The sequence below is a fragment of the Loxodonta africana genome, chromosome 22 (assembly GCF_030014295.1).
Source record: "Loxodonta africana isolate mLoxAfr1 chromosome 22, mLoxAfr1.hap2, whole genome shotgun sequence".
In the NCBI taxonomy this organism is placed as follows: domain Eukaryota; kingdom Metazoa; phylum Chordata; class Mammalia; order Proboscidea; family Elephantidae; genus Loxodonta; species Loxodonta africana.
This window is the reverse complement of record NC_087363.1, coordinates 48,124,259-48,148,819: the sequence shown is the minus strand read 5'-3', so window position 1 is coordinate 48,148,819 and position 24,561 is coordinate 48,124,259. Positions and strand designations below refer to the sequence as shown.

At 44.4% G+C, this 24,561-nt stretch overlaps 1 protein-coding gene across 7 annotated transcripts in view; it reads left to right on the top strand.

Moving 5' to 3' along the window:
• Positions 1–24,561, top strand: part of ITPR1 (inositol 1,4,5-trisphosphate receptor type 1) — a 385,201-nt gene that overhangs the window by 286,025 nt on the left and 74,615 nt on the right. For all 7 annotated transcript variants that reach the window (XM_064274996.1, XM_064274992.1, XM_064274993.1 and 4 more), the window contains 4 exons: positions 13,107–13,287; positions 15,155–15,408; positions 22,405–22,605; positions 24,119–24,229. In XM_064274996.1, the coding sequence (XP_064131066.1) occupies positions 13,107–13,287; positions 15,155–15,408; positions 22,405–22,605; positions 24,119–24,229 (747 nt within the window). The remainder of the gene's footprint in view (positions 1–13,106; positions 13,288–15,154; positions 15,409–22,404; positions 22,606–24,118; positions 24,230–24,561) is intronic.

Genomic DNA, 24,561 nt, shown 5'->3' with positions numbered 1-24,561 from the left:
TCAGTGGTTAAAGCACTCAGCTGCTAGCCAAAAGGTTGGCGGTTTGAACCCACCAGCCGCTCCACAGGAGAAAGATGTGGCAGTCTACTTCTGTGAAGATTTGTAGCCTTAGAAACCCTACGGGGCAGTTTTACTCTGTCCTGTAGGGTTGCTGTGAGTCGGAATGGACTCCACGGCAATGGGTTCGGTTGTGTGTTTGGTCAAGTCTCAATCACAAGTATAGGAAGAGAGCCAAGGTAAATCCCACACCTTGGTAGCCACTCATGTTACTCCGTTGCCCACAGAACGTCTCTTTGAGCCGCGCAGGAACAGATTGGTCTGGTTGAAATGCTTCCCCTGGAGTCGCAGAAGTTCCCAAGGCCTGAGCTGAGGTTCTGGGGTGTCAGAGGTAGTAGTGAAAAGAGAGAAAGCAAGGACTCCAGAGAAGAGTTTTCATCAGCTTCTGCAAACTCAAGTATTGGCTCACTGTTCAACAGTCACATTTTCCAAATTCTTGGCCTTAGCCTGAGAACTTAATTCATTTTACAGCAGACAAGTAGACATCCAGTGGGAATGCCATGACTGCGCAGGCCAGGGCCATGTCTTGTGAGGCCGTCGAATGGAAAATTTCATTCTCTGGCTTCTCTCAAGTCCCAGAATGGGAGCTTCTAGAAGGTGGACCCACCACAGGGTGGAAACGCTTGCTTCTTGGGAAGAATCCAAGTCCTGCAGCTGTCCCAGAATTTTGGGCTGCTCATTCCTGATCCATCTCCACTCCTGCCAGGCCCAGAACCAGATCCCATGCATCTCCGCTTCCTGCTGCTGCCCCTGCCTGTAGCTGAGATGCCCTCAAGAGGCTACTCCTGTGACAATGGCCTTATGTCCCAGACAGGGGTGGGCAGAGTGGCTGTATGTTCAGGGTAGTGCTATAATCTTTGGAGTACAAAGAACAGGCTTTATACTCTGGGGGAAATGCCTTTTTGTAAGGAAGATGCTCATCCACTTGCCTACTTACCTGGTATATTTCTAGCGCATGAGGAACGCTTGTGTCTCCTTCTGTCATTCTTCTCCCTGGGACCCTTGCCTGCACAGTATAGTTGGGGCTGTGGCCTCTTGCACCTACAGAAAGGAGTGTTCAGTTCACCTCACCTCCCTGCCCACTGCTTTTGTGTTTTGTACAGGGTGGCTGCCACTGTCTGCTAGTCCCTAGTCTTGGGGGTTCCCCTTGTCTCAGAAGCCAGGGAGGCTTGTCATGAGCCATGGCCCAATTTCTCTGTGAGGACTTGGGTGGAGGTAGTGGGCAGCTACTAGGCTAAGGAAGCAACGTTGTGGTTTTTGTTAGTCGCTGCTGAGTTGATTCCAACTCATGGTGACCCATGCGTGTAGAGTAGAACTGCTCCGTAGGGTTTTCAAGGTTGTCACCTTTCGGAAACTGATCACCAAGCTTTTCTTCTGAGATGCCTCTGAGTAGGTTGAAACATCAACATTTTGGCTCGTAGTAGAGCGCTTGACCATTTGTGCCACACAGCGACTGCTAAGTAAGCAGTACTTTATTATTTTCAAGACTGATCTGAAAGGGTGGTTTTATTACTTTGTTAATCTAAGACCTTGATTCATTGGTCTCTGTATGAATCAAGCTCAAGCAGCTCAAGGAAGGAAAACTGTGTCTACTTGACAGTCACCATGGAGACAGGGGCCCTTTCTTTTGGCCAAAATGCAAACTCAGGTCGTGGTTCCAACTTATGACAACCTTGTGTGGTCAAAAGGAGCTGACTTGGGTAGTGAGGAGTCTAAGGGTTTTGTGTGACATTGGCAAAGCCTTCCCCCTTCAGGCCTCAGTTTCCTCATCTCTAAAATGTGAAGGGAGGGACCAGATTGGTGATCTTCAAACTATATTCTGTACCCAAAAACCCTAGAGCCCTGGAATTCCAAGAAGGGGTTTCAGTGGCAAGAAGAAGGGTCTCCTTCCCTGATTCAAACAAAGCAGCTCTGCCTGTGTGTCTTTTATATGTTGGGTCTTTATCTAGGATGGTGTTTGGGAACGGGGAGGAACAGGGTTTTTCACTGCTAGGAGCAGTGTTTGGTTTCTGCTGGAATAGAGTGCCTCTGGCTCTAACACGCTGGGCTCTGTATCCTCTAACTCTTTTTTCTTTGGAAACCCTGGTGGTGTAGTGGTTAAGTGCTACGGCTGCTAACCAAGAGGTTGGCAGTTCAAATCTGCCAGGTGCTCCTTGGAAACTCTATGGGGCAGTTCTGTTCTGTCCTGCAGGGTCACTATGAGTCGGAATCGACTCGATGGCAGTGGGTTTTTTGGGTTTTCTTTTTTCTTTAAGCTTGGTTTGCAGTGGCTCTGCCCAGCTCCCTGCCCCCACTGCCTCCAAGGCCCTGTGCACGAGGTCCCAGCCAGCAGTCATGTCCTTCCCTGAAGCCACGTCAGGTGCAGACCTGAGGTCTGTGCCATCAGGACTGACGCTGTGCGTCTGCCCACAAACCAGCTTCCATGTCCTTTTATTCCCTGGACCTCCCCATGCAACCACTTGGGCTGGCCTTTTTTAAAAAGTACAACATGGTAGAGAGAGCACCAGGTGAGGACACGGTGAGCTTGTTGTGGCTCTGCCAGAAGGGCCTGCCCTCCCTAACCCCAGCGCTCTCCTCTCTAGCATGATGGATTTATGAATGATGCTATCTCTCTTGGCAATCTCCTAGGACTCTGAAGAGACTGCATCTATGTAAAGGGCTTTGGAATCAAATGTGATTTGGAGATAAAAAGAGGGCGAGGAAAAGTTGGCTGAGAGGGTGAGCCTGTGCTGCTCCCTGTTGGGGGAGAGGGGAGCAACTGGGCTGCTAACCAAAAGGTTGGCAGTTAGAATCCACCAGCCGATCCTTGGAAACTCTATGGGGGCAGTTCTACTCTGTCCTGTAAGGTTGCTGTGAGACTGAGGCAGGAAGCAACCTCTGAAGGTATCCCCTTGTCTGCACAGCTTTTCAGCATTCCCGTTTCTGGGGACACTGGTTTTCCCTCTCTCTCTCTTTATTGTGATATAATGTGCATACAGTAATATGCACAGATTTTAAGAGTACAGTTTGATTAGATTTGACTAATGTTTATACCTGTTGTATTACTTTTATATGGCTGCTGTAACACATTTCTACAAACTGAATGACTTAAAACAACACAAATTGATTATCTTGCAAGTCCTACACGGCCCTCACTGTGTTGAAATCAGGCTGTCAGCAGGGCTGTGTTCCTTTGTGGAGGCTCTAGGGGAGAGTCCGTTTCCTTGCATTTTCCAGCTTCTAGAGGCTGTGATCCTTGTCTTGTGGTCTCCTCCTTCCATCTTCCAAGCCAGCAATGGCTGTTCTGATCCTTCTCACATCACTTCACTCTGCCCTTCTTTTCTGCCTCCCTCTTCCTCTTCCTGAGCCCTGGTAGCACAGTGGTTAAGAGCTTGATGCTAACCAAAATGTCGGCAGTTCGAATCCACCAACCACTCCTTGAAAACTCTATGGGGCAGTTCTACTCTGTCCTATGGGGTTGCTATGAGTTGGAATCAACTCAGTGGCAACGAGTTTGATTTTGTTTTGTTTTTTTTCCTCTTTTAAGGACCTTTCTGATTATATTGACCCATATGAATAATCCAGGGCAATCTCCATAATTTAAGGTCAGCTGTTTAACAACCGAATTCCATCAGCAACTTTAATTCCCCTTCACCATGTAAAGTAACTTGTTCACAGGCTCTGGGAATTAGGGCATGGGTGTCTTTTTTTTTTTTGTCGGGGGGTATTATTCTGCCAGCCACACCTGTGTACCACCACTCTAATAGACATTTCCTTCACCCAGAGAGTTCTTGAGTTTCCCTTTGTGATCAGTCCCACTCACACCCCCCAGAGGCAACCCTGGTTTTGATTCTCTCATTCTAAAATTGTTCTGCCTGCCCTGGGACAGATTTATTTTGAAGAGTCACCTTAACCCTGCCAGGTAGGGTGGAGTGAAATTTTTGGAAAAGTGAAAGCAATCTCTGTATGAGGGTTTGCTCTCAGTTTGGAGGAGTTTGGAGGAAGGGTAGTTAATGGAAATAGGCTCAAGGAGGGAAATAGGCATTTAGCCCTGTGGGAACGGCCCTGCTTCAAAGGCCTGAGGGCTGGAAACATGAGCCTACCTGCTGTGGTCTCAGGTATAGGAAAACAGGCCTGGTGGTGGGGGAGAGGAGTACTCCTTCTTCCACTCCCAAACCCTCTGAACACATTGCAGAAAGAGGTTGAAGACCAGGTCTGTGAACTGTGTGTGGGGTTTTGGTCTTGCCAAGTTCCAGATAATGTCTCCAGCACCAGGGCCTCTGTTTTCCTCCTTGGTAGCCCCCTCTCCCTGTGAGTCTCATCCAGGCCGCTTCAGAGGCCCCCCAACTATGGGCCCTGCCCCTTGACCTCCCTTCTCTCCCATGGCACACCCGCCCTCTGAGGGGGATGTATGTGTGTTCTGTGCCCACACTGCCACTGTCTTTCACTTCTCTCGTCAGAGATTCCACTGCTTCCCTTTTGAAGGCCAGAGTTCTCCCTTCCAGAGTATCTTTATTTTGATTCTCTGTCAAGAAGCCTGAACCCTAAGCCCTTGCCCCTCTGTTGCCCCCACCCAACCCTCTCCTCACAGAGGCATCCTACTGAGACCACATTTTTCACAGTTATATCTTTAAACACGTTATATACATTATCTTTTGGAGCCCCTGTATGGCACAAACAGTTAACTTATCAGCTACTAACCAAAAGGTTGGCATTCCAACCCACCCAGAGGTACCTCAGAAGAAAGGCCTGGCAACCTGCTTCTGAAAGGTTACAGCAGTTGAAAATCCTATGAAGCGCAGTTCTATTCTGCAACACATAGGGTCACCATGAGTTGGAATTGACTCAATAGCAACTGGTTTTTTCGTTGTTGTTTGTTTCATACCTTGAAATGGAATAATAATAGTAAATACTTCAGCAGAGTTTTTGTGTGAGATCTTGCACGTGAAGGTTTTACCCCAGTCTCCTGGCACCGAGTCAGCAGTCAGTAAGTGTTGGCTTTGTATTCATATGATCATTTCTTTGAGCCTTCGTATGAGCATTGGTATTCATTTCCTAGGATTGACATAACAAAGTACCAAAAACCGGGTGGCTCATGAGAACAGAAATTTCTAGTTCCAGAGGCTAGAAGTCCAAATCGAGGGTGTCAGCAGGGTCAAGTCTCTCTCAGCATCTGGTCACCCCAGGCATTCCTTGCTTTGCAGCTGCAGTGTAACCCTGTCTTCACATGGCCCTCTCCCCTCTGACTCTTTTATCAAGACAGCACTCAGTTGGGATTAGGACCCACCCTACTCCAGTATGACCTCATTCTAATTTAACTGATAACACCTTCAAAGACCCTATTTCCAAATAAGGCCACCTTCACAGGTAACAGAGATTACCAGAGAAACCAAACCCATTGCAATTGAATCAATTCATGAAGACCCTATAGGACAGAGTAGAACTGTTCTGTAGGGTTTCCAAGGAGTGGCTGGTGGATTTGAACTGCCAACCACTTGTTCAGCAGCTGAGCTCTTAACTACTGCACCAGGGATTCAACATATCTTTTTGGGGCACGCGGTTCAATCGACACTACCACCCATGAAGTGTTATTATTGTCCCCATTTCAGAGATGAAAAAGTTGGGGTTTCAGAGGTGTTGTCACTTTTCTTAGGTTACATTAGTTAATAAATGGTGGAATCGAAACCCAGGTCTTCCTGGCTCTGGAAACTGAGTTCTCCACACTCTACTATCCTGCCTCACTGACTCCCAAGGACCCCTTCACTGTGAGGTTTTAATGTCATGCTAATGGAAAGATAAGGAGCCCTGGTGGCATAAACAGTCAAGTGCTTGGCTGCTAACCAAAAGCTTGGAGATTTGAACCCACCCAGCAGCTCCACAGGAGAAAACCTGGCAATTTGCTCATGTAAAGATTACAGCCAAGAAAACCCTATGGAACAGTTCTACTCTGTCACATGCAGTTGCTGTAAGTCAAAAACAACTTGATGGCACTTGACAACAATAGCAATGTAAGGGTGGTAATAAAAACAAAAACTAATGCAATAACCAGATACTGTGCTAGGCACTTTGTGCATTGTCCAGATCACTCCTGAGAGAGACTTTCCACGTGAACCCAGAGAGGCTGGGTGACTTGCCTTCAGTCAGAGAGCTTGTGGTGAGGGAGACAGGCTCCAAACCCAGGCTGTCTGACCGGAAAGTCTACACTGCTACCGCTTTGTTAAGAAACATTTTCCTTCCCTTAAGGCCCTGGTAGTATTTCCACTTTAGATACTAAGAAGCATAACTGACTTGGCTTCTGTGAAATTGTGGGGCAGTAGTAATCATGGCATCAGAGCCTGTCTAACTTTAGGAGCGGGGGATAATGACCAGGATCAGACCAAAGGTAATTCCTGTGAGGTGGGGGTCAGGCATTCCTTCACCCTTCAACCTTTTCACCGGTTCTGACATCAGCTGTTCCTCCCATGGCACTCTCTACTTTTTTTCAGGGTTTGATAATCTGTTGCAATGGCCACACAAAACTCAGAGACCATACTTACCGTTATGGGATTTGTTAAGGAACAGGGTACCTCTCGGGATCAGGATCACCAGGCTACAACTCAGGTTCAGGATCGGGAAACGTGTAGGCAAAGTCTCCCTTCTTCAGTGCAGGACAGCCCTCTCAGCTCCTCTTGGCTGTGCAGGCCTCCTCTCAGGCCTCTGAGGACAGGCTCCTGTTGGCGTAGCCGTCTGCCGCCTTCTGGGCCTGTGATTGTCTTCAGTGTTACAATCCTTGACCCGTGTTATAGAAGGTTCCTTGCCTATGTACTCTCTCTCTGCATTTTCTCTCCTTTATTCCTTCTCCTCCTTCCTGCTATTTCTCTTCCTGCTTCTTTCTGTCTCTGAAAAATCTCTGTGGGGCTGACTGCATATGTACATGAACTGCTTGTCAATTTCAAGGCATGGCACTCCCACCAGGGCCATAAACTGACCAACCCTTTCTTGGTAGGCCACAGACACTTTATTTGCATAGTAGACATGGGTGGGCTACAACTCAGACACTTCATTTGCATAGTAAACTTGGCTGGGCTACAGCTTACCTCATTTGCGTAGTCCACTGGCTAAACCCTTCCAGGTGCATCCCAATCGCAGGACAGGCTGCAGCCCAGGGCCAGACAAAAAGTCAAGTTGTCTACAGCTTGCCTAGCAAATGTCAGTCAACTTGGATGAAAGTAACAAACCCGCTGGGGTAGAAACTAGGGCAAAGGTAACTCTTCAGAGCTTAGGGGGAAAATCTCTCAAGGTGTTTTTCCAAAAACCAAGGCAAAAGGCCACGTAAAGGAACTCATTTCACCACAGCCCCTCTTCAGCTTCATGGCCGGTACCTTGGAGCTATCCATGCCTGAAACGCCCCTGAATCATCTCTCCATGTTTGATGCTCCCACCTCCAACTGCCAAACTCCAACCTCTTCCAGTTCTGGTTTTCTGGGGTTCGTTATGTCTTCTGTAATCTACCATCCATTTTATTATTTTGTTGCATACATTCTTTTTATAAAGCTGCCTCAAATCCTCAAAGGAATGAGGATTGGTGTAGATACCTGTTGCCGTTCAGTTGATTGTGACTCATAGCAGCCAAGCACTTAACGATTCTGCCACCAGGGTTCTATTACTGTAAAAAAAAAAAAAAAAAAATACTGTAAAATAAATATACTGGTCATTGCAGAAATGTATATAAACCGTTGCCATGAAGTTGATTTCGACTCATGGTGATGGTGACCTGTGTGTGTCAGAGTAGAACTGTGCTCCACAGGGTTTTCAGTGACTGATTTTTTGGAAGTTTTTTGGAAGGCCTTTCTTCCAGTGTGCCTCTGGGTGAACTTAAACCTCCTGCCTTTTGGTTAGCAGCCACACATGTTAACAGTTTGCATTACCCAGGGACTCCAGAAACAATTTTATATATATATATATATATATATATATATATATATATATATAAAATACAGAAGCAAGTAAATCTTAGTCCCTTGCCCTTCTCTCATTTCACAAGAGGCTTCTTTACTCTGACCATATCAGTTGACATCCGTTGGGTTAACTGGCTAGATGTTGAAGCAGTGTGGTTTGTAGTGTGCTGTGTGCGTTAAGTGGCGCAGTTAAGGATGACAGATGGCAGCCTTTATTTACTTAGTTACTAAAAGTGCTTGTGTTTTCTTGAATGATCAGACTGTCCCTGAATGCTTTCAAAGATACCTCTTTGTGAAGAGAAGACTGCTGGGGCAGCAGCCACAGTTAATTGCCTTTCGGATGAGCCTGCAGCTTTAGTTAGCAGTCTCCCCATGACCCCTGTGTGGGCGAGATGTCGTGTGGCTTGTCTTGGTGGAAAATTTCTTCATCATAATTAGGTGGCTGTAGATTGAGTTCTTGGTGAAGAATATTGAATATGCCATGGACTGCCAGAAGAACGAACAAATCTGTCTTGGAAGAAGTACAGCCAGAGTGCTCCTTAGAAGCAAGGATGGCGAGACTACGTCTCACATAGTTTGGACATGTTATCAGAAGGGACCAGTCCCTAGAGAAGGACATCATGCTTGGTAAAGTAGAGGGTCAGTGAAAAAGAGGAAGACCCTCAGTGAGATAGATTAACACAGTGACTGCATTGACAGGCTTAAGCATAGCAACGATTGTAAGGATGGTGCAGGACAGGGCAGTGTTTTGTTCTCGTACATGGGTCACTACGAGTCAGAACCAGTTGAGTTCTTAGTCCCCACTCCTCTAGTTTTGTTTGCATCAGCTCTCAAAAAAGTGAGCAGTTAGACCTTGCTTTCTCCTATTTGAAGAATTATCTAGAATTAATGTATGTTGGAGCTTTATTTCTGTTAATATCCGCTGAATATAAGCAGGATCTGATGAGGGGATCCAGTTAAGAGAAGCCACGAAGTGTTGAGTTGTATTCATTCCTTCAGTAATTATTCTTATATAATCACTGAGCACTGTCCATATGCTAGGGCTCTTCTAGATGCTGTGAAAAAGCTGCGAACCAGACAGGTGAGGCCCCTACACTCAGAGAGCTTTATTTCTGTGTAAAACAGACAATAAGCCAGTGAACAATAAACACAGCAATGTAATTTCAGAGACCAACTGCTATGAAGATAAAGAAAATAAATATACTGCCCACTTTGAAACAAATATAGAAGTGAGTAATACACATTCCCTTGCCCTTCTCTCATTTCACAAGAGGCTTTCTTTCTCTGACTGTATCAGTTGACATCTGTTGGGGTGACCAGTTAGATGGATGTGTGAGAATAAGCAACAGACCAGGTCAGGAACTGCTTTAGTTGGGATGATCAGGAAGGACCTCACTGAGAAAGGGATGTTAGCAGAGAGACTGAAGGATGAGGGGAACCTAGCCACGGAAAGAGCCAGGAAAAGCAAGGGAGAACAAGAAATAGCTGTTGAGTGTCTGCCATAGCCCTGTTCAGCAGCAGCCTTGTGGGTCAGCTTCATAGGGATAAAAGGTTATTTTGGTTTATGTTTAAATAGTTATTAGGGTGATAATTGAATTACTGTGTCTTTTCCTCATCAGGCTTCCAATTTTGTGGGGGCAGGATCCAGGCCCCCTTTTGCTCTCATTGTATCTCATGGGATAGGCATATTGCCCAATTCATGACAAGTACACAATAAATAGTGGATGGATGGATGGATGGATAGGATGAAGGAAGGAATAGTAGAAAACCTAAAAGAAATTAAAAGGCAGTGAAGGGAGATGGCAAGGTCCCTGGGAAACACAAATGGTTTGTGCTCAGCTACTTACTGAAAGGTGAGTGGCTTAAACCCACTCAGTGGCACCACAGAAGAAAAACCTGGTGATCTGCTTCCGTAAAGACTAAAAAAATCAAAAACTCATTGTCGTCGCATCAGTTCTGACTCATGGTGACCCCATGTGTTACAATGTAGAACTGCTCCGTAGAGTTTTCTTGGCTATAATTGTTATGGAAGCAGATTGCCAGGCCTTTCTTCCACCGTGCTGCTGGGTGGGTTCAACCCGCCAACCTTTAGGTTGGTAGCGGATCGCAAACCATTTGCACTACCCAGCCAAGAAAACCCTATGGAACTCAGTTCTACTCTGTAACACATGGGGTCACCATGAGTCAGACCCAACTTGATGGCAGCAGGTTTTTGGTTTGGTTTTAAAGGGTGGTGTAGTGGTTAGGAGCTACAGCTGCTAACGAAAAGGTCAGCAGTTTGTATCCACCAGGTGCTCCTTGGAAACTCTACTGGGCAGTTCTGCTCTGTCCTATAGGGTTGCTATGAGTCGGAGTCGATTCAACAGCAACGAGTTTGGTTTTTGTTTGTTTGTTTTGGAGGACACTGAAGACATGCATGGTTCAAAGAATGGGAGTCTTGATAGGACTCAGTGCTGCCAGCAAGGAATGATGAGACTGAGCAGTAGGGAGGTGATGACTTGCACACTGGTATTTGGAGCAGCTGGAGGGATAAAGATAGAGCCAGGGAGCACAGCAGAAATGGTATATATATTTTGTATGTTGTATGTGAGAAATGGCTAGGGGACGGAGGAGAATAGCGAGGTAGAGAAGAAAGGGCACAGCTAAGAAGTGCTTTGTGGGCAAATGGGACAGAAGTGTGCATGTAGTGTCTAGGCTAGTTAGAAGAAGAATCAGAGTCCCTAAAGTTGTGCATTGGCATTTGGGAATGTGGTGGCCCTGGGGGCTGCTAAATCAGGCACTGGGGGCATAGATAGAAGAGAAGATACTTGGAGGAGTTAAGGAGCTTCGAAGGCTGCTAAGATTTTATTTCTTTCTCGGATTGTAAGCCCTGGGTTACCTTCTGTAAAGGGGAGGATATGAAATTGGCAGAAATATCCCATTGGGAGAAGCAAATACATTGTTTGGAGCTTTGTTTTATTCTTCTGGAAATAACCGTATTGTATTTTTATGTAAATAATTCACAACAGTGTGGTGTTTGCAAAGGGGTGAAAAGCGAGTACTCATAAATGGAGTTGAGATACCATATTGTGTTTTTGTATCAACAGTGTATACTATTGCTTGCAGTGGGTCCAAAAACGAATGTATATCCAAGAGGCAAGCTACCTGTGAATTCTGAGCTTCTTCATCTCACCACCTTACCTGTCCTTCAAAGCCTGATTTGAAAACCACCTTTTCCATGATGACTTTGAGATTACTCTAGCCCGATGTCATCCCTGCCAGCCCTGAACTTCTATCATATTATCTTTAGCACTTTTTAAAAATATATTTTTTTAATTGTGGTAAAATATATATAACAAAACATGTAACATTTCAACCATTTGTATGTATACAATTTAGTGAAGCACTTTTTACTTACATATTTTACTCTTGCTGATGGACATGGCCCATCTCTCTGTCAATTTGTTGTGCTGTGGTGGCTTGTATGTTGCTCTGATGCTCAAAGCTATGCCACTGGTATTTCAAATACCAGCAGCATCACCCATGGTGGGCAGGTTTCAGTGGAGCTTCCAGACTAAGACAGACTAGGAAAAAAGGCCTGGCAATCTACTTTCAAAATTTAGCCAATGAAAACCCTGTGCATCACAACAGAATACCGTATTTATGCAAATGACACACCCATACAGAAATTATGAAATTAAGTAAAACAGTTACTTAATTTCATGATTTCTGGCATAGTGCACCCATACATATACCACACGTCTCGTGACATTTCCAGAAGTGAATTTTGACCTCATTCAGTCGTCCTTCCATAAAACCAAACCCACTGCCGTCGAGTCTATTCTGACTCACAGCGACCCTATAGGACAGAGTAGAACTGCCCAATAGAGTTTCCAAGGAGCGCCTGGCAGATTCACACTGCTGACCTCTTGGTTAGCAGCCGTAGCACTTAACCATTATGCCACCAGGATTTCCTGTCCTTCCATACTACAGGTAAATCATATCGTTCTGTTCCTTTTCTTTCATTCTGTTTGTTTTCTTTAATCTCCTGTTTATGTATACAAAAATAGTCTGAAAATGTTACTTTTGATCATAAGTATGTTTCAGTTTAATACTTGTGAAAGAATAAAATGTAAACAACATTTTGTTTTTTCAGTTTTAGGCCTAAGATCATTTCTCACTTACTAATTTGTAGTTCTTTGTGCATTCATACTCTTTGAATTCAACATGGCATCCCACCACTCCATTCATGAGAATGACAGTATTTTATCAGGAAATTACAAATGTTAAATTTTTATGTATCACTTTTGATATAAAGTCAATTGTTCCTTACGTGACCTTTCCACGTGATCAGAAACAGAAACTGAAGCCAGCAGCATGTTTAAAAAAAAAAAAACATTGGCACAGCACACATGAATATAATGCACGGGAAGGGGCCTGTGCAGCTGGCAAAAATTGTAACGCATGTGACTGCAAAAAAAAACGGTCTCGTCTGATACGGTTCTAGAAGACGAGCCCCCTGGTTTGGAAGACACTCAAAATACACAGTGGACTTGAGCTTACCAACAATCGTGAAGATGGCACAGAACTGGGCAGATGTTGCCTTCTGTTGTGCATGGGGTGGCCGAGTTGAAGCTGACTCCATGGCAACTGACCATGGACGTGCCATCCTAACCAGACAGTGAGCTTGATGGGGGCAAGTAGCATGTCTTACTCATCTTCATATCTTTCCTAGGGCTGTGTACAGAGGAGGACCTCACAAACAGCCCTTAAACTAGTGACTGGCCCTGCAGTCATATTTCATTTCATTGTTAATGAAGCTGTTGTGTGTATGTGTGTGTGTGTGTGGGTGTGAGTTGGCTAAAATCTGCCCACACATCGTAGCATACATCAGGGCTTCCATGCCAGCTCCAGTAAAGAAACTCCATGGCAGTGTATTTTAAAGGCTCCATGTAGAGAGCCTCAGGCCTTAGAATCCAGAGAATGGTAATGTATGGATGAGTGTTTAACCCTGGTCTAAATTGAGTTGATTTCTGGGGTTTTTTGGCTGGCTGTTGATACCTGCTAAGTTTTGGCATTTTCAATGGCCAAATGGGGTGGTGGTAGTAATGGACCTGTCCCGGTGTTTAAAAATCTGTGGGTTTTTCTTGGCAGCACTCATTTTTCTGCCGGCTGACAGAAGATAAGAAGTCAGAGAAATTCTTCAAAGTTTTCTATGACCGAATGAAGGTAGCCCAGCAAGAAATCAAGGCAACGGTGACAGTGAACACCAGTGACTTGGGAAATAAGAAGAAGGATGATGAGACAGACAGGGATGCCCCTTCACGTAAAAAAGGTAATGGTCCCCTGTGTGAAGCGCCTTCAGTCAGTCTGAGAAGAGCAGGAGTACCTTGCCTTGCTTCATTTATTTCATTACTTCTAGACTCCAAAATGCATTCTGAACTTGGACTTGCAGAAGAAAATCAGCCTGGTTACAATATAATTCTTAAGCGACCTGAGCTGAAATTATACTGCTTTGAAGGATCTTCTTATTTAATAAATTATTAAGCATTCTTCTTGGTCAAATGTAAAGTTGTATTGGCAGGAAATGGATTATTAATATTCTTTTCCTGTGATTACCATTTAATGGTAGAGGACGTTGGGGGGAATACTCACTGTAATGCTAGATGTTAATCCTTTGTCAGCTACCTCTACCTTATTTTCCGAAGTATTTGAAAATGCATGAAGCTTTTTATCCATTTTCCCCACTGAAAGAGAAGCAGCACTGGTGCGTGGCTTAGCCCCACAAAGTTTTGGAGTCAGACTGCCTTCGGCAAGTTGATTACCTGCTCTGTACCTGATTTTTTAAGTTGAGAACGGGGTTTCTCAACCCCACCACAATTGACATGGGGATAATCTTTTGTCATGGAGGCTGCCTTGTGCAACATTCCTGCCGTCTACCCACTAGGAGCCCTGGTGGCACAGCTCAGCTGCTAACCAAAAAGTTGGCGGTTCAGACCCACCCACCTACTGGTTCCATGGGAAAAAGACCTTGTGATCTGTTCCCGTAAAGATTTCAGCCTGGAAAACACTATGGGGAAGTTCTGCTCTGTCACCTGGGGTCACTGTGAGTCGAAATTGACTCAATGGCACCTAGCGGCAATTCACTAGAAACCAGTAGCACGCTGTTGCCTCACCCCTCTACCTCCAGTCATGAAAATTAAAAACGTCTCCAGATATTGTCAAATGTCCAGGGGTAGGGGGAGGGAGCAGCAAATCACCCCCAGTTGAGAACCATTGGCCTAGCCAAAAAAATCTGTTTCTGTCGAATCACACCTGACTCATAGTGACCCTATAGGACAGAGTAGAACTACCCCATAAGGGCTTCCAAGACTATAAATCTTTACAGGAGCAGACTGCCACACCTTTCTCTCAAGGAATGGTGGTGGGTTAGAACTGCTGACCTTTCAGTATGAAATAGGTAGAAAAAGAAGACTGCTTAACATTAACGAGGTACTTCCTATGAATCAGGCACTGTTCAAAGTTCTTTACGTGTATTAACTCATTTAAAACTCAAGTCAACCACATCAAATAGATAAAAGTTGTAATTCCCATTTTAGAGATGAGGAAACCGAGGCATAGAGATGGTAATTAACTTGCCAAGAACCTGCAACTTAGTAGTAGCAGCTCCAGGATGCTAACCCAGGAAGTCTGGCTATAGTCTGTGCTCTTAACTGTCGTGCCTGTTACCTTATAGGTTACCTCACAGGGTGGTTGTGATGGTTAGATGAGATAATACATATAAAGTACTTAATCACACGGTGCCTTGGCACTTAGTAAAGTGCTCAAGCGTCATCGCAACAACAGTAGTTGCTGTGTGATTAGCATTATGTTGAACTTCTCAGGAACCCTCACCAGACAGAATTCACCAGTCCTCTCCCCATTTTACAGGTGAAGAAGCTGAGGCCCAAAACCACAGATTCATTAGGTTGACAGAGACTATACTATGCCTTTTCCTCTAAAACACAATACAAGCTTAGGCGAATGAAAGCCCCTGGTGGGGTTGACTCAGTTTGAATCCTGCCTGAGGACTGAGAGAAGATGGTGACTCCTTGGTGTGTTTTGCCAGCCTTGAGAATCTCTAGTGAATACAGGAATTTACTCTTTCTGAACCATGTTCCTGAGGATTAAACAGCATTCACTGTCTCATATTTGTCTTCTAGCCAAAGAGCCCTCCACACAAATAACGGAGGAGGTCCGGGATCAGCTCCTGGAGGCTTCCGCTGCCACCAGGAAAGCCTTCACCACTTTCCGGAGGGAGGCTGACCCCGACGACCACTACCAGTCAGGGGAGGGTGCCCAGGCTACCACGGACAAGACTAAGGACGAACTGGAGATGAGCGCTGTCATCACCATCATGCAGCCCATCCTCCGCTTCCTGCAGCTCCTGTGTGAAAACCATAACCGAGACCTGCAGGTGAGAGCCTGGGAGGGGAGTCACGGCACCAGGGCCCAGCTCCCTCACAGCTGCTACAGCTCACTCTCACATTCCAGCCCTTCTCATTTCAATCTGTTTCCTTGAACTGAGTGTTCAGGATGGTTCTCTGATATGAAAGTCTGGGCAACTGATGTGCTTTATATCCGTCTCCCCCAGTATTACAACAGAGACACAGACCATATCGTTCTTACTCACCAGTGTAGTGCACGCTCCTTAGGTACATATGTGTGTGTTAAGTGAATGTGTGTATGTGACTGTATGTGTGTGAGAGTCCCTGGGTGGTGCAGACAGTTAATGTGCTCGGCTGCTAACCAAAAGGTTGGAGGTTCGTGTCCCCCCAGAAGCACCTCAGAAGAAAGGCCTTGCCATCTTCTTCTGAAAAATCAGCCCTTGAAAACCCTATGGAGCAGTTCAACTCTGAAACGTTGGGTTGCCATGAGTTGAAGTTGACTCGATAGCAACGGAAAAAAAAACATGTTATATATCTTGTAGTCTACCATTGTTTGGCATATAAGTGCACTAGTGAATTTTTTTTTTTTTTAATCTCCCTCCTGTCTTTTAATAAGATTGCCTTAGTCATTGCTTTATAACTTGCAGACAAACCACACTAATTCAGACCAGGTGGATTGTTATCAAATGTCAACATTTTAGACTATCTTATTCAATTCAAAACACCAGGAAAAATTTGCTGGATAGATGAATAGATGATTAAATATATTAGACTTAGAAAATCTGGTACATAAGGCTTAGAAAATCTGGTACATAGAAAGTTCTAATTAAATATCTGTTGGTTGAATAAAAAAAATGGCCTTCTAGAGTTTTACACAAATAGATCTTCAAACATATTTGTTGAACTAATTATTCTAGGAATACTTCGGTCATTTTTTCTGTTGGATGATAACTATGGCCAATGTTTATGAACACTTAGGATATTCTTGATACTAAATGTTGTTTCTGTTATTATGCCCATCTTATAGGTGAGGAAACTGAGGTACAAGGACACACAGTGAACTGGGACATGACCCCAGGCAGTCTCATGCTGGAGCTAACCATTATGCTAAGACAAAGGGCATATTCTCCCTTGCAGAGTTTCCCACCACCAGCAGCAAAGGCTGTTTAGGAAGGTCAGATCTGTGGAGTTCTCTCACTGCTCAGGAGAAGCATGTGAAAGTACTGAGTTCTTGGCCTTTGTCTAGTTTTACTGCTGACTCTTGGACCTGGGGAACCACCCCTGTCTGCCTGAATGGTATGAGGATGAAAGAAGAGAACAAGACACAATGAAAGTGTGTCTGAACCACTCCTCTGAGGACTGAAATGTTTCCTCCTAAAATGTTTCCTCCTAAAATAAGCAAGTTGGCAGTGGTTGTTTTGTGTACTTGAGTCATGGTGATTCATGGTATGAAAGTTTCATAATATAAAAAGGAAATAATTCTAGTCCAAACCTGGCAAGGGGAGCACAGCCTTTAAATATTTGCATTGGTGAATTTCTCCTCCATGAGACTTGAGGGCCACCCCCAAATCCACTGTGTTCGGTGCTGCCACAGTCCATTGCTCTAACTTACATCCTGCCACAGACCCTATGAGTAGATTAGGTGAGCAAGAAATTATATTGGCAAGGTTGTTAAAGAGTAAGGCAGAACGACAAGATGCATCTAGGTGAAATCTGCAATATTAATACCTTCTGTGGTGGGATGGCTGTTTTTATTTTTAATCAAATTGTTCTTAAGAGCCAGAATTTTAGCTTTGAGCCAGCATTTAGCTTTGAGATCATCCAGTGGCCAAATGTAGCCCACATTTAAAAGTAACACAGTATCACAGAAAATTCCAGTATTGGCCACACTAGACCATAGTGCTGCATGTTTATATGGTGGCATCTGCTGCCCCTCTGCTGCTTGGTCCCTGTTGACATCTGACTTAGCAACTTAAAGTTTGAAGCTCTGGTAAAGATTTTCCGATTCAGTGATTTTCAAATGGTTTTTTTTGGCCACAGAATTCTTTGATTGTAGAATTCTTTATCTGGCTGTAGGGCTTTCCTTATCAGTTGTTCAACCTTTCCTACTTGGGCTTAGAACTTCACAGCCCTAGATCCATGTGCCTGGGACTGCGTATTTCAGTCAGGCAGACCAAAACACTCATAACCCAAAGGCTGAGGATTTGGTTACTCCCATTGGCTGGGATTCTACTTTCTAACAGCCGATCATGTCCCTGATGTTGTCTGTCCCTTTTCCTTACATGTCAACACCAGTAGTCATAAAGATGATGGGAATGTGGATGACACCATGGAAAGCCAGACCATCCCAGCTCCAGGAAAACAAAACATGAGCAGCTCAAATGTGGCATCTCTATGGCTAGGGGCTATTTCTGGGCTGATCGTGGTGATCAGTGTCATGTACTGTTCCCCTAAGCAAGTGTTACTGGTCTTCACTAACCTTGGGCTCCAGAGGGAAGTAGGTTGAGATGTTGCTTGTGCGTGTTTATGTTCATTTAACCAATGTTGGTGAGTGTCTGCTGTGTGCCAGGGACTGGTGGTGGTGGAGACCTCACCCTGCCCTCCTAGAAATGAGAGTCTTGGGCAGGAACCACTTGCGGAAACCAGGGATTGCAGTACAGCATAAGTAAGTGTTAATCTGGTGTGATCTTAGGGGCTTTGTGAGTTCAGAAGAGGGGAGCCAACCTAGTGTGCAGGATCCAGGAAGGCTTCTCAGAGAAGCTGAAATCTCTGCCAAGTTCTGAACTAACCAAACTAGACTACTTTGAGTAGACTATCTCCATGAACGTCCTAGGGGCAGTACTAAGGTGCTTGTTCCAAAACGAGGTTCTTGTTTCATGCACCAGCCTGTCTTCCATCTCTCCCTGACCTTCCTTTCTTCACCAACACACTCAACTTCTACCATGGGGGAAGAGTAGAGCTTTAATTATGCAAGTTCAGCATTTCTTACTCGGAAGTCTTCATTATTCAGTTTTCTACCTGAGTCCTTCACAAAACTCTCCTTAGGGCTAATGCCCTAAGAACCCCTTGGGCAGGAGCACCTTTTAATGAGGCCTGTCCAAAATTTGTTTCTCCAATACGCTGCTCTGTGTAAAACAATGCTGGAATGGGTTTAAGTACATTTATAGACCTAGCAACTTAAAGTTTGAATGTTTCATAAACAGTAACCTACTCAGTGGTTTTCAGACTTTATTTCGGCCACAGAATTCTTTATTTGAACAACCTCTTATGCACAAGTGTACTAAGTAAAGCAGATGAAAGCAAAGCTGCTCTGTCAGAGTAAAGACTAGAGAGTACTAGAAACACAGGAGCCCTGGGGAAGAGTCTTCCAGGGGGCACCTGCAGAGCCCAGCTGGAAAACCAATGATCTGGACCAATAGTTTGCAAGGATGAAGATTATCCTCATCTTTTTAAAAATCCTATTAACTACAACTCTCTGAGGTGATGACCTGCTCCAATGAAATGATACTTGTAGGAATTCAGTTCTTAAAGTGATGCTTTTAAGTGGGAATAAAGTACTCTGATTCTACTCTGTTGACAGTGTTCCAGAACAGAGGGTTAATCCCTGGGTCAGGGTTTCCTTGTGGATCCAAGAGAGGGAAAGGCATCCTCACGAGGAGAGAATTTTAGGTGCCCTGATGTAAAGAAGTGGCACAAACGGTTAAGTGCTGAACTACTAACTGAAAGGCTGGTGATTCGAACCCACCCAGCAGCACCTCAGAAGAAAGGCCTGCTTGCTTCCAAAAGATCACAGTCATTGAAAACCCAATGAAGTGCAGTTCTACCCTGACACATGTGGGGTCGCCATGAGTTGGAATCAACTGGATGGCAACTGGTTTGGTTTTTGGTTGATGTAAAGGAATGCAGATAAGCTTAGAGAAAGATGGGATCCAGCCTCTTGTAGCAACACTCTTTGGCTCTTGCCCAGAGTTTCTTGTCATATTTTTAACCTTAACTTTCCTGTTAATAAATGTTCAGTAGAGATAAAGCTACCAAGTTTGACTGCCAAATGGGCAGTTACTGCCTTAAGCAAGCCTTGTTTGCAGTAGTCAGAAACGTGATGGGAAGGACTATTCTTTAACCATTTTACGTGAGCTTTTTGAACCTTCACCTACCTGAGAAGCTGGTTTTGCTTTTCCTCTGGTTAATGAATGCAGGTCCTAATCTCTCTCCACTGAAGTCTGCTCAAGCATAGACTTGAGTTCCTCTGTGGAAGGCCTCGATTCCTTAATCCACTCAGCTTGATCTCTGGCCCTCCAAGAAAGACCCAAAAAGAACAGGATTTCTCTCACCTATACAAGGCAGGGGTGGTGTGTGCTAAAAGTTAACTCTTTCCTCTGAGCATGTAAATAGTGGCTGTGTGCTTTCCAGTGAGTGGCATGCTTCTTTTTTGTAGAGGACAAGAGGAAATGGATCTGAGTTAGAGAAGGGGAGACTCTGGGTAGACACAGGCAAAACGGTGAGATATGAGAGAGGCCTTCAAGAAAGGGCAGACAGCCATCCTTCATGGGGAATTTGAAACATGTGCTCCTGGCCAGCCCCCATGACTTTCCAGGTTCCCTTTTCTCTATCCGTTCCATTTGATTTAGATCATTTCAAGCAGTAATTATAAAGCACCTAAGAGTTACCAGTCCCTATACAAGCTGCTGAGCACACAGTGGTGTGAGCATAGTCCTCAGGCCTCAGTGCTCTGATCTCATGGAGTAGGCGTGGTGGTGGGGAGGGTCCGGGAGGGCTTCCTGAAAGAAGTGACTTTAACCGCATCCTAAGGAAGAAGAATGAATCAGAGTAGAGGTGGGACAGAGTGACAAGCAAAGAGAATAGTGTGCCCGAAGCCCAGGAGACAAAGGAATGCCCAGCATTTCATGCTGCCGAGCAGAGAGGGGCACAATAGGGACAGCTGAGTTTGAGGAGCAGATGGGCCTTGAGAACCATGCTGTGAATTTCAGTCTTGGACAGCCAGGTCCTCTCCACCTCTGCCCTCTTCCTGAAAGCTTCTCTGTCACCCCCACATGGTGGGGGGCTCGGCCAGGCCCTAACACATGGAACCTCTTCCCTTAGGAACTGAAACAAGATAGAAATGGCTGTGAAACTCTTTTGTAGCTTCCTGTAGCCCTTAGCACACTATTCAATCCTCTTATGAAAGCCTGTTGTTGTTAGCTGCCATCTAGTCAACTCTGATTCATGTTGACCTTATTACGACAGATTAAAACGTTGCTTGGTCCTTCATCATTCTCATGATCACCAGCATTCTCGAGTCCATCATTGTGTTTGCTGTGCCACTCCGTCTCACCAAGGGTTTCCCTTGCCCTCACTGGCCCTTTCCTTCACCAAACATGCTGTCTTGCTCCAGTGATTGATCCTTCTTGATGATGTGTCCAAAGCAAATGAGTCAGACAGTGTTCTGTTGTGATCTATATGGTTTTCACTGGCTAATTTTCAGAAGTAGAACACCAAGTCTTTCTTTTTTCCTAGTTCGAAATCATCTGCCTTTCCTCCACCTCCCACCCAGACCAGAACAGTTATTTAATTTTCAGACCTAGTAAAAAGGCTGAGCACATGGGACTGAGGTTAAGTTGGAGGGATGACTAGTTTGATGAGTTAAGCATTAGACTTGGTTACCAGTTTTTAATGTGAGCATTTATAAGTGTGCTAATTATACAAATGATCCATGTTCTTTCTATAAAGTCTCAAAAAACAAGTAAGTATTTAGGGTTAAAAAAATTTTTTTTGTCTCTCTCCTCATTCCTACCTCTCTACCCATAAAGAACTCTTGTTGGTTTGGACTGTATGCTTCCAGTGCTTTTTCTGTATGTTTGGATGGAAGCATTTGCTACTTGTTTTTTTTTTTTTCTTTTAACCTAACAGTATGTCCTAGAGATCTTTCCATATGGGCACATATGACTATACCTCAGTGTCTCCGATTTAACAATATTAAATAATATTGACATACCATAATCTATGTAACCACTCCCCAATCGATGGAACAGTTTTTCACTGTTACAAATAGTGCTGTAGTGAACATATTTGTACATACTTTGTGAATAGAAGTAAATATTTGGTAGAAGTGGAATTACCAGATCAAAGATTATCTATTTTATCTTTTGAGTATACCTTTATGTAGTACCAATTTCTCTACAATGAATGTGTAACTTTTACAGCTCTGAGAAAAATATTTGTAGCTAGTTTTTGCTTCTTTTTGAGAACAGGTTACTGTAGTCTCTGACAAAAATCTCCCCTTCATCAAGATAGACTGCTTTATGCGGCAGTTGGATGGGTTTTGTTTCTTCTGATGGGAAGGCCCTCACTCCCGTGTCTCTTGTTAACATTAGTTTTCCTGGGGAATAGGTACCCCTGCACCTGCACACAGGTGCATATGCATTTACTCACTCTTGCCCCTTCTTTATGATGGAAATGACAGAACAAGATCGTTCAGATTGCAGCCACAATACTGGGCATAAGCCACCCTGACCCTAAGCCAACCTATAATACCTCATTTTATCACATTTTGCAGTAAACCATCAGCTCCAGTGCCAGGGTTGGGCATTCAGCACCCAGACTACACCGTCATCTTTTAAACATAACACTGCCCTTGGAAATGTCGAATACCTCTAAACTTAATCCCAGGTGGGAGTGGGGAGGCGGAAGGAGTAAGAGGTGAATGGAGAAATGAGAACTTGAAAAGGCTGTAGGAGTCTGAAGTGAGCTTTCAAAGAGGATCCCTTCTCCACTACATCCCTATAAAAGCACCTCAGAGAGCAAGCCACTGTGCTGACAGCCATCACAGGAGACGGAGTCCACAGGCTGACCACTCATGGGAGCCCACCTTGGCCCTTCTGCTCTGTCCAATGCAGCATCTCTCTGCATAATTACTGATCGACCCAGATCCCCCACCTATCTTGAGACTATGAAAATAGCAGGATGAATGACCTTTTTCATCTTCTCTCTGTCTTTGCTCCTCCAACGTGGGGACTGCCCAATTGCAGAACTTCCTTCGTTGCCAGAATAACAAGACCAACTACAATTTGGTATGTGAGACCCTGCAGTTTCTGGACTGTATTTGTGGAAGCACAACTGGAGGCCTTGGTCTTCTTGGACTGTATATAAATGAAAAGAATGTAGCACTGATCAATCAAACCCTGGAGAGTCTGACCGAGTACTGCCAAGGACCTTGCCACGAGAACCAGGTAATCTCATTTATATTTTAAGGAGGAAAAAAATTATTTTGGAAATGTTGTTGGCCAAGGCTAGTTCAGAAGGCACATGGCATCTGCCTGTCGACCTAGGGAGTAGACAGGACTTGAGACCTTTTTCCAGCAGTGGAGAAAGTGGCATGGTGCTTGTTATGCTTCAATGTTTTACCAAATAACTGGCATTGGTGGGGTTGTCTCTAGTATCCTTGCTTGGTTTGGTTTGATTTGAATGTCCAATTCCAAATTGGCTTTTAGAGATAGGTAATAAAGTGGGAGTTAAAGTAGAACCCTGGACTGTGCTCTATTTTAAATGCAAGGAGAGACTCAAAAAGTGTCTACTTGAAAGGAGGGGATTTAAACCTAACAAGAGAGAAAAAAGTGTCACATGAGACGGCTAGAAGGTAACATGAGCATACATGAGACCATGAAAACATGGGGCAGCCTGGAAGTAGCATGAGAACACGTGTACTGAGATTTTAACGACATGGATGTTAAAATGACCAGTTATGACTTTGGCCTCTCAGGAAGTATATTTTTGGGTGGGACCCAATATTTCCTTTTCTTGACTAGAATCATTGCTTATCCACGGCATCTTGCAGACTTCTAGCATTGGAGCCAGGATGAGTATGATTTTAAACTCCAAGTTACAGCAAGGGAAGCAGCCAGGATCTAAAATGGCCAGATCTATACCAGCAGCCAGGGCAGGCATGAGGTGCTGTGTTACGTGAGAAGACAAACACACTTAGAGAAGGATGGTTTACAAGAGAGAGAACTCACTGTCTATTAGGAACTTGGTCTGAGTTCTCTATGAATGTGAGATTAGCATTTGGTTAGATCCATGTTCCTCTTCTTACGAGACAGATGGTGTAGTCCTAGTTAAAATGAAAAAATACAACAGGCTTAGTTTAGGGAAGAAGGCTTTATCTGACATCTAAGTGAATTTCATTAAAACCTCAAGTTTGCATTTCTGCCAAACAAAGGTCCCTGGATGGGAACAAAGTGGAATGGACTCAGTGGCAAACGGGGATCTTACCTGGGGGCAGATGATTAATTTTGATATTGCGTGAATTAAACAGGAAACTCGCTTTCCAAGCTTAAGCCCTAAGCATAAGTATGAAATGCAAAGAAAAACGAGTGATGTAGAGAGAATGGAACACACCTTTAAAGGGGAAAACAGGGCCCAGGACCCAGTATCAGTCATACACTGTATTTTCCCTCAAGAACAAAAGCAGACTGCGCCGCACCACACTATTTGGATTAGACGCAACCAATTTATCAGTTACAGTGCATGGGGACTTTCCTGCTGTTTACTGTTAATTCTGAAACTAGAGATTTTCATCTGTCTTTTATTTTTACCACTTTCTCACGGAAAATCTGCAGCTCTCCCCTAGAGACATTACCAGGAGTAGAGAGCGTTATGTTGAAATAGCAGCCCCGCCTGTTGGCTTTTGACATCTGATTGATGACCCACACTTGTGTCAATGTCTGTGTGTATCTCTTTGCTCAGAACTGCATAGCCACCCATGAATCCAACGGCATTGACATCATCACAGCCCTCATCCTCAATGACATCAATCCTTTGGGAAAGAAGAGGATGGACCTCGTTTTAGAACTGAAGGCAAGTAGGAATTGAAAGTAAAAGACAGTAGCATTTGGAGTCACTTTTGTGTTTTGCCTCAGCACGTGACATGGTCAGTGTTGTGAAACCAAATATTAAAGATGATGCTTTTAACCTAAATGAGTGATCCAAGTTACAAACTCTGACTAAAATTCAGAACCTCGGTCTTTCCCTTCCAAATCAGGGCCTTATGACAAGATACCAGCTTTTCAGTGTTAGGTCACATGGAATGAGAATGCATCACTCAAAACTGAGAAATGAGTTCACACAGCATCTAAGAACTAAGAGCGTTGATTCTGAAAGCCACAGAGCGAGAAACAATGGAAACTCCA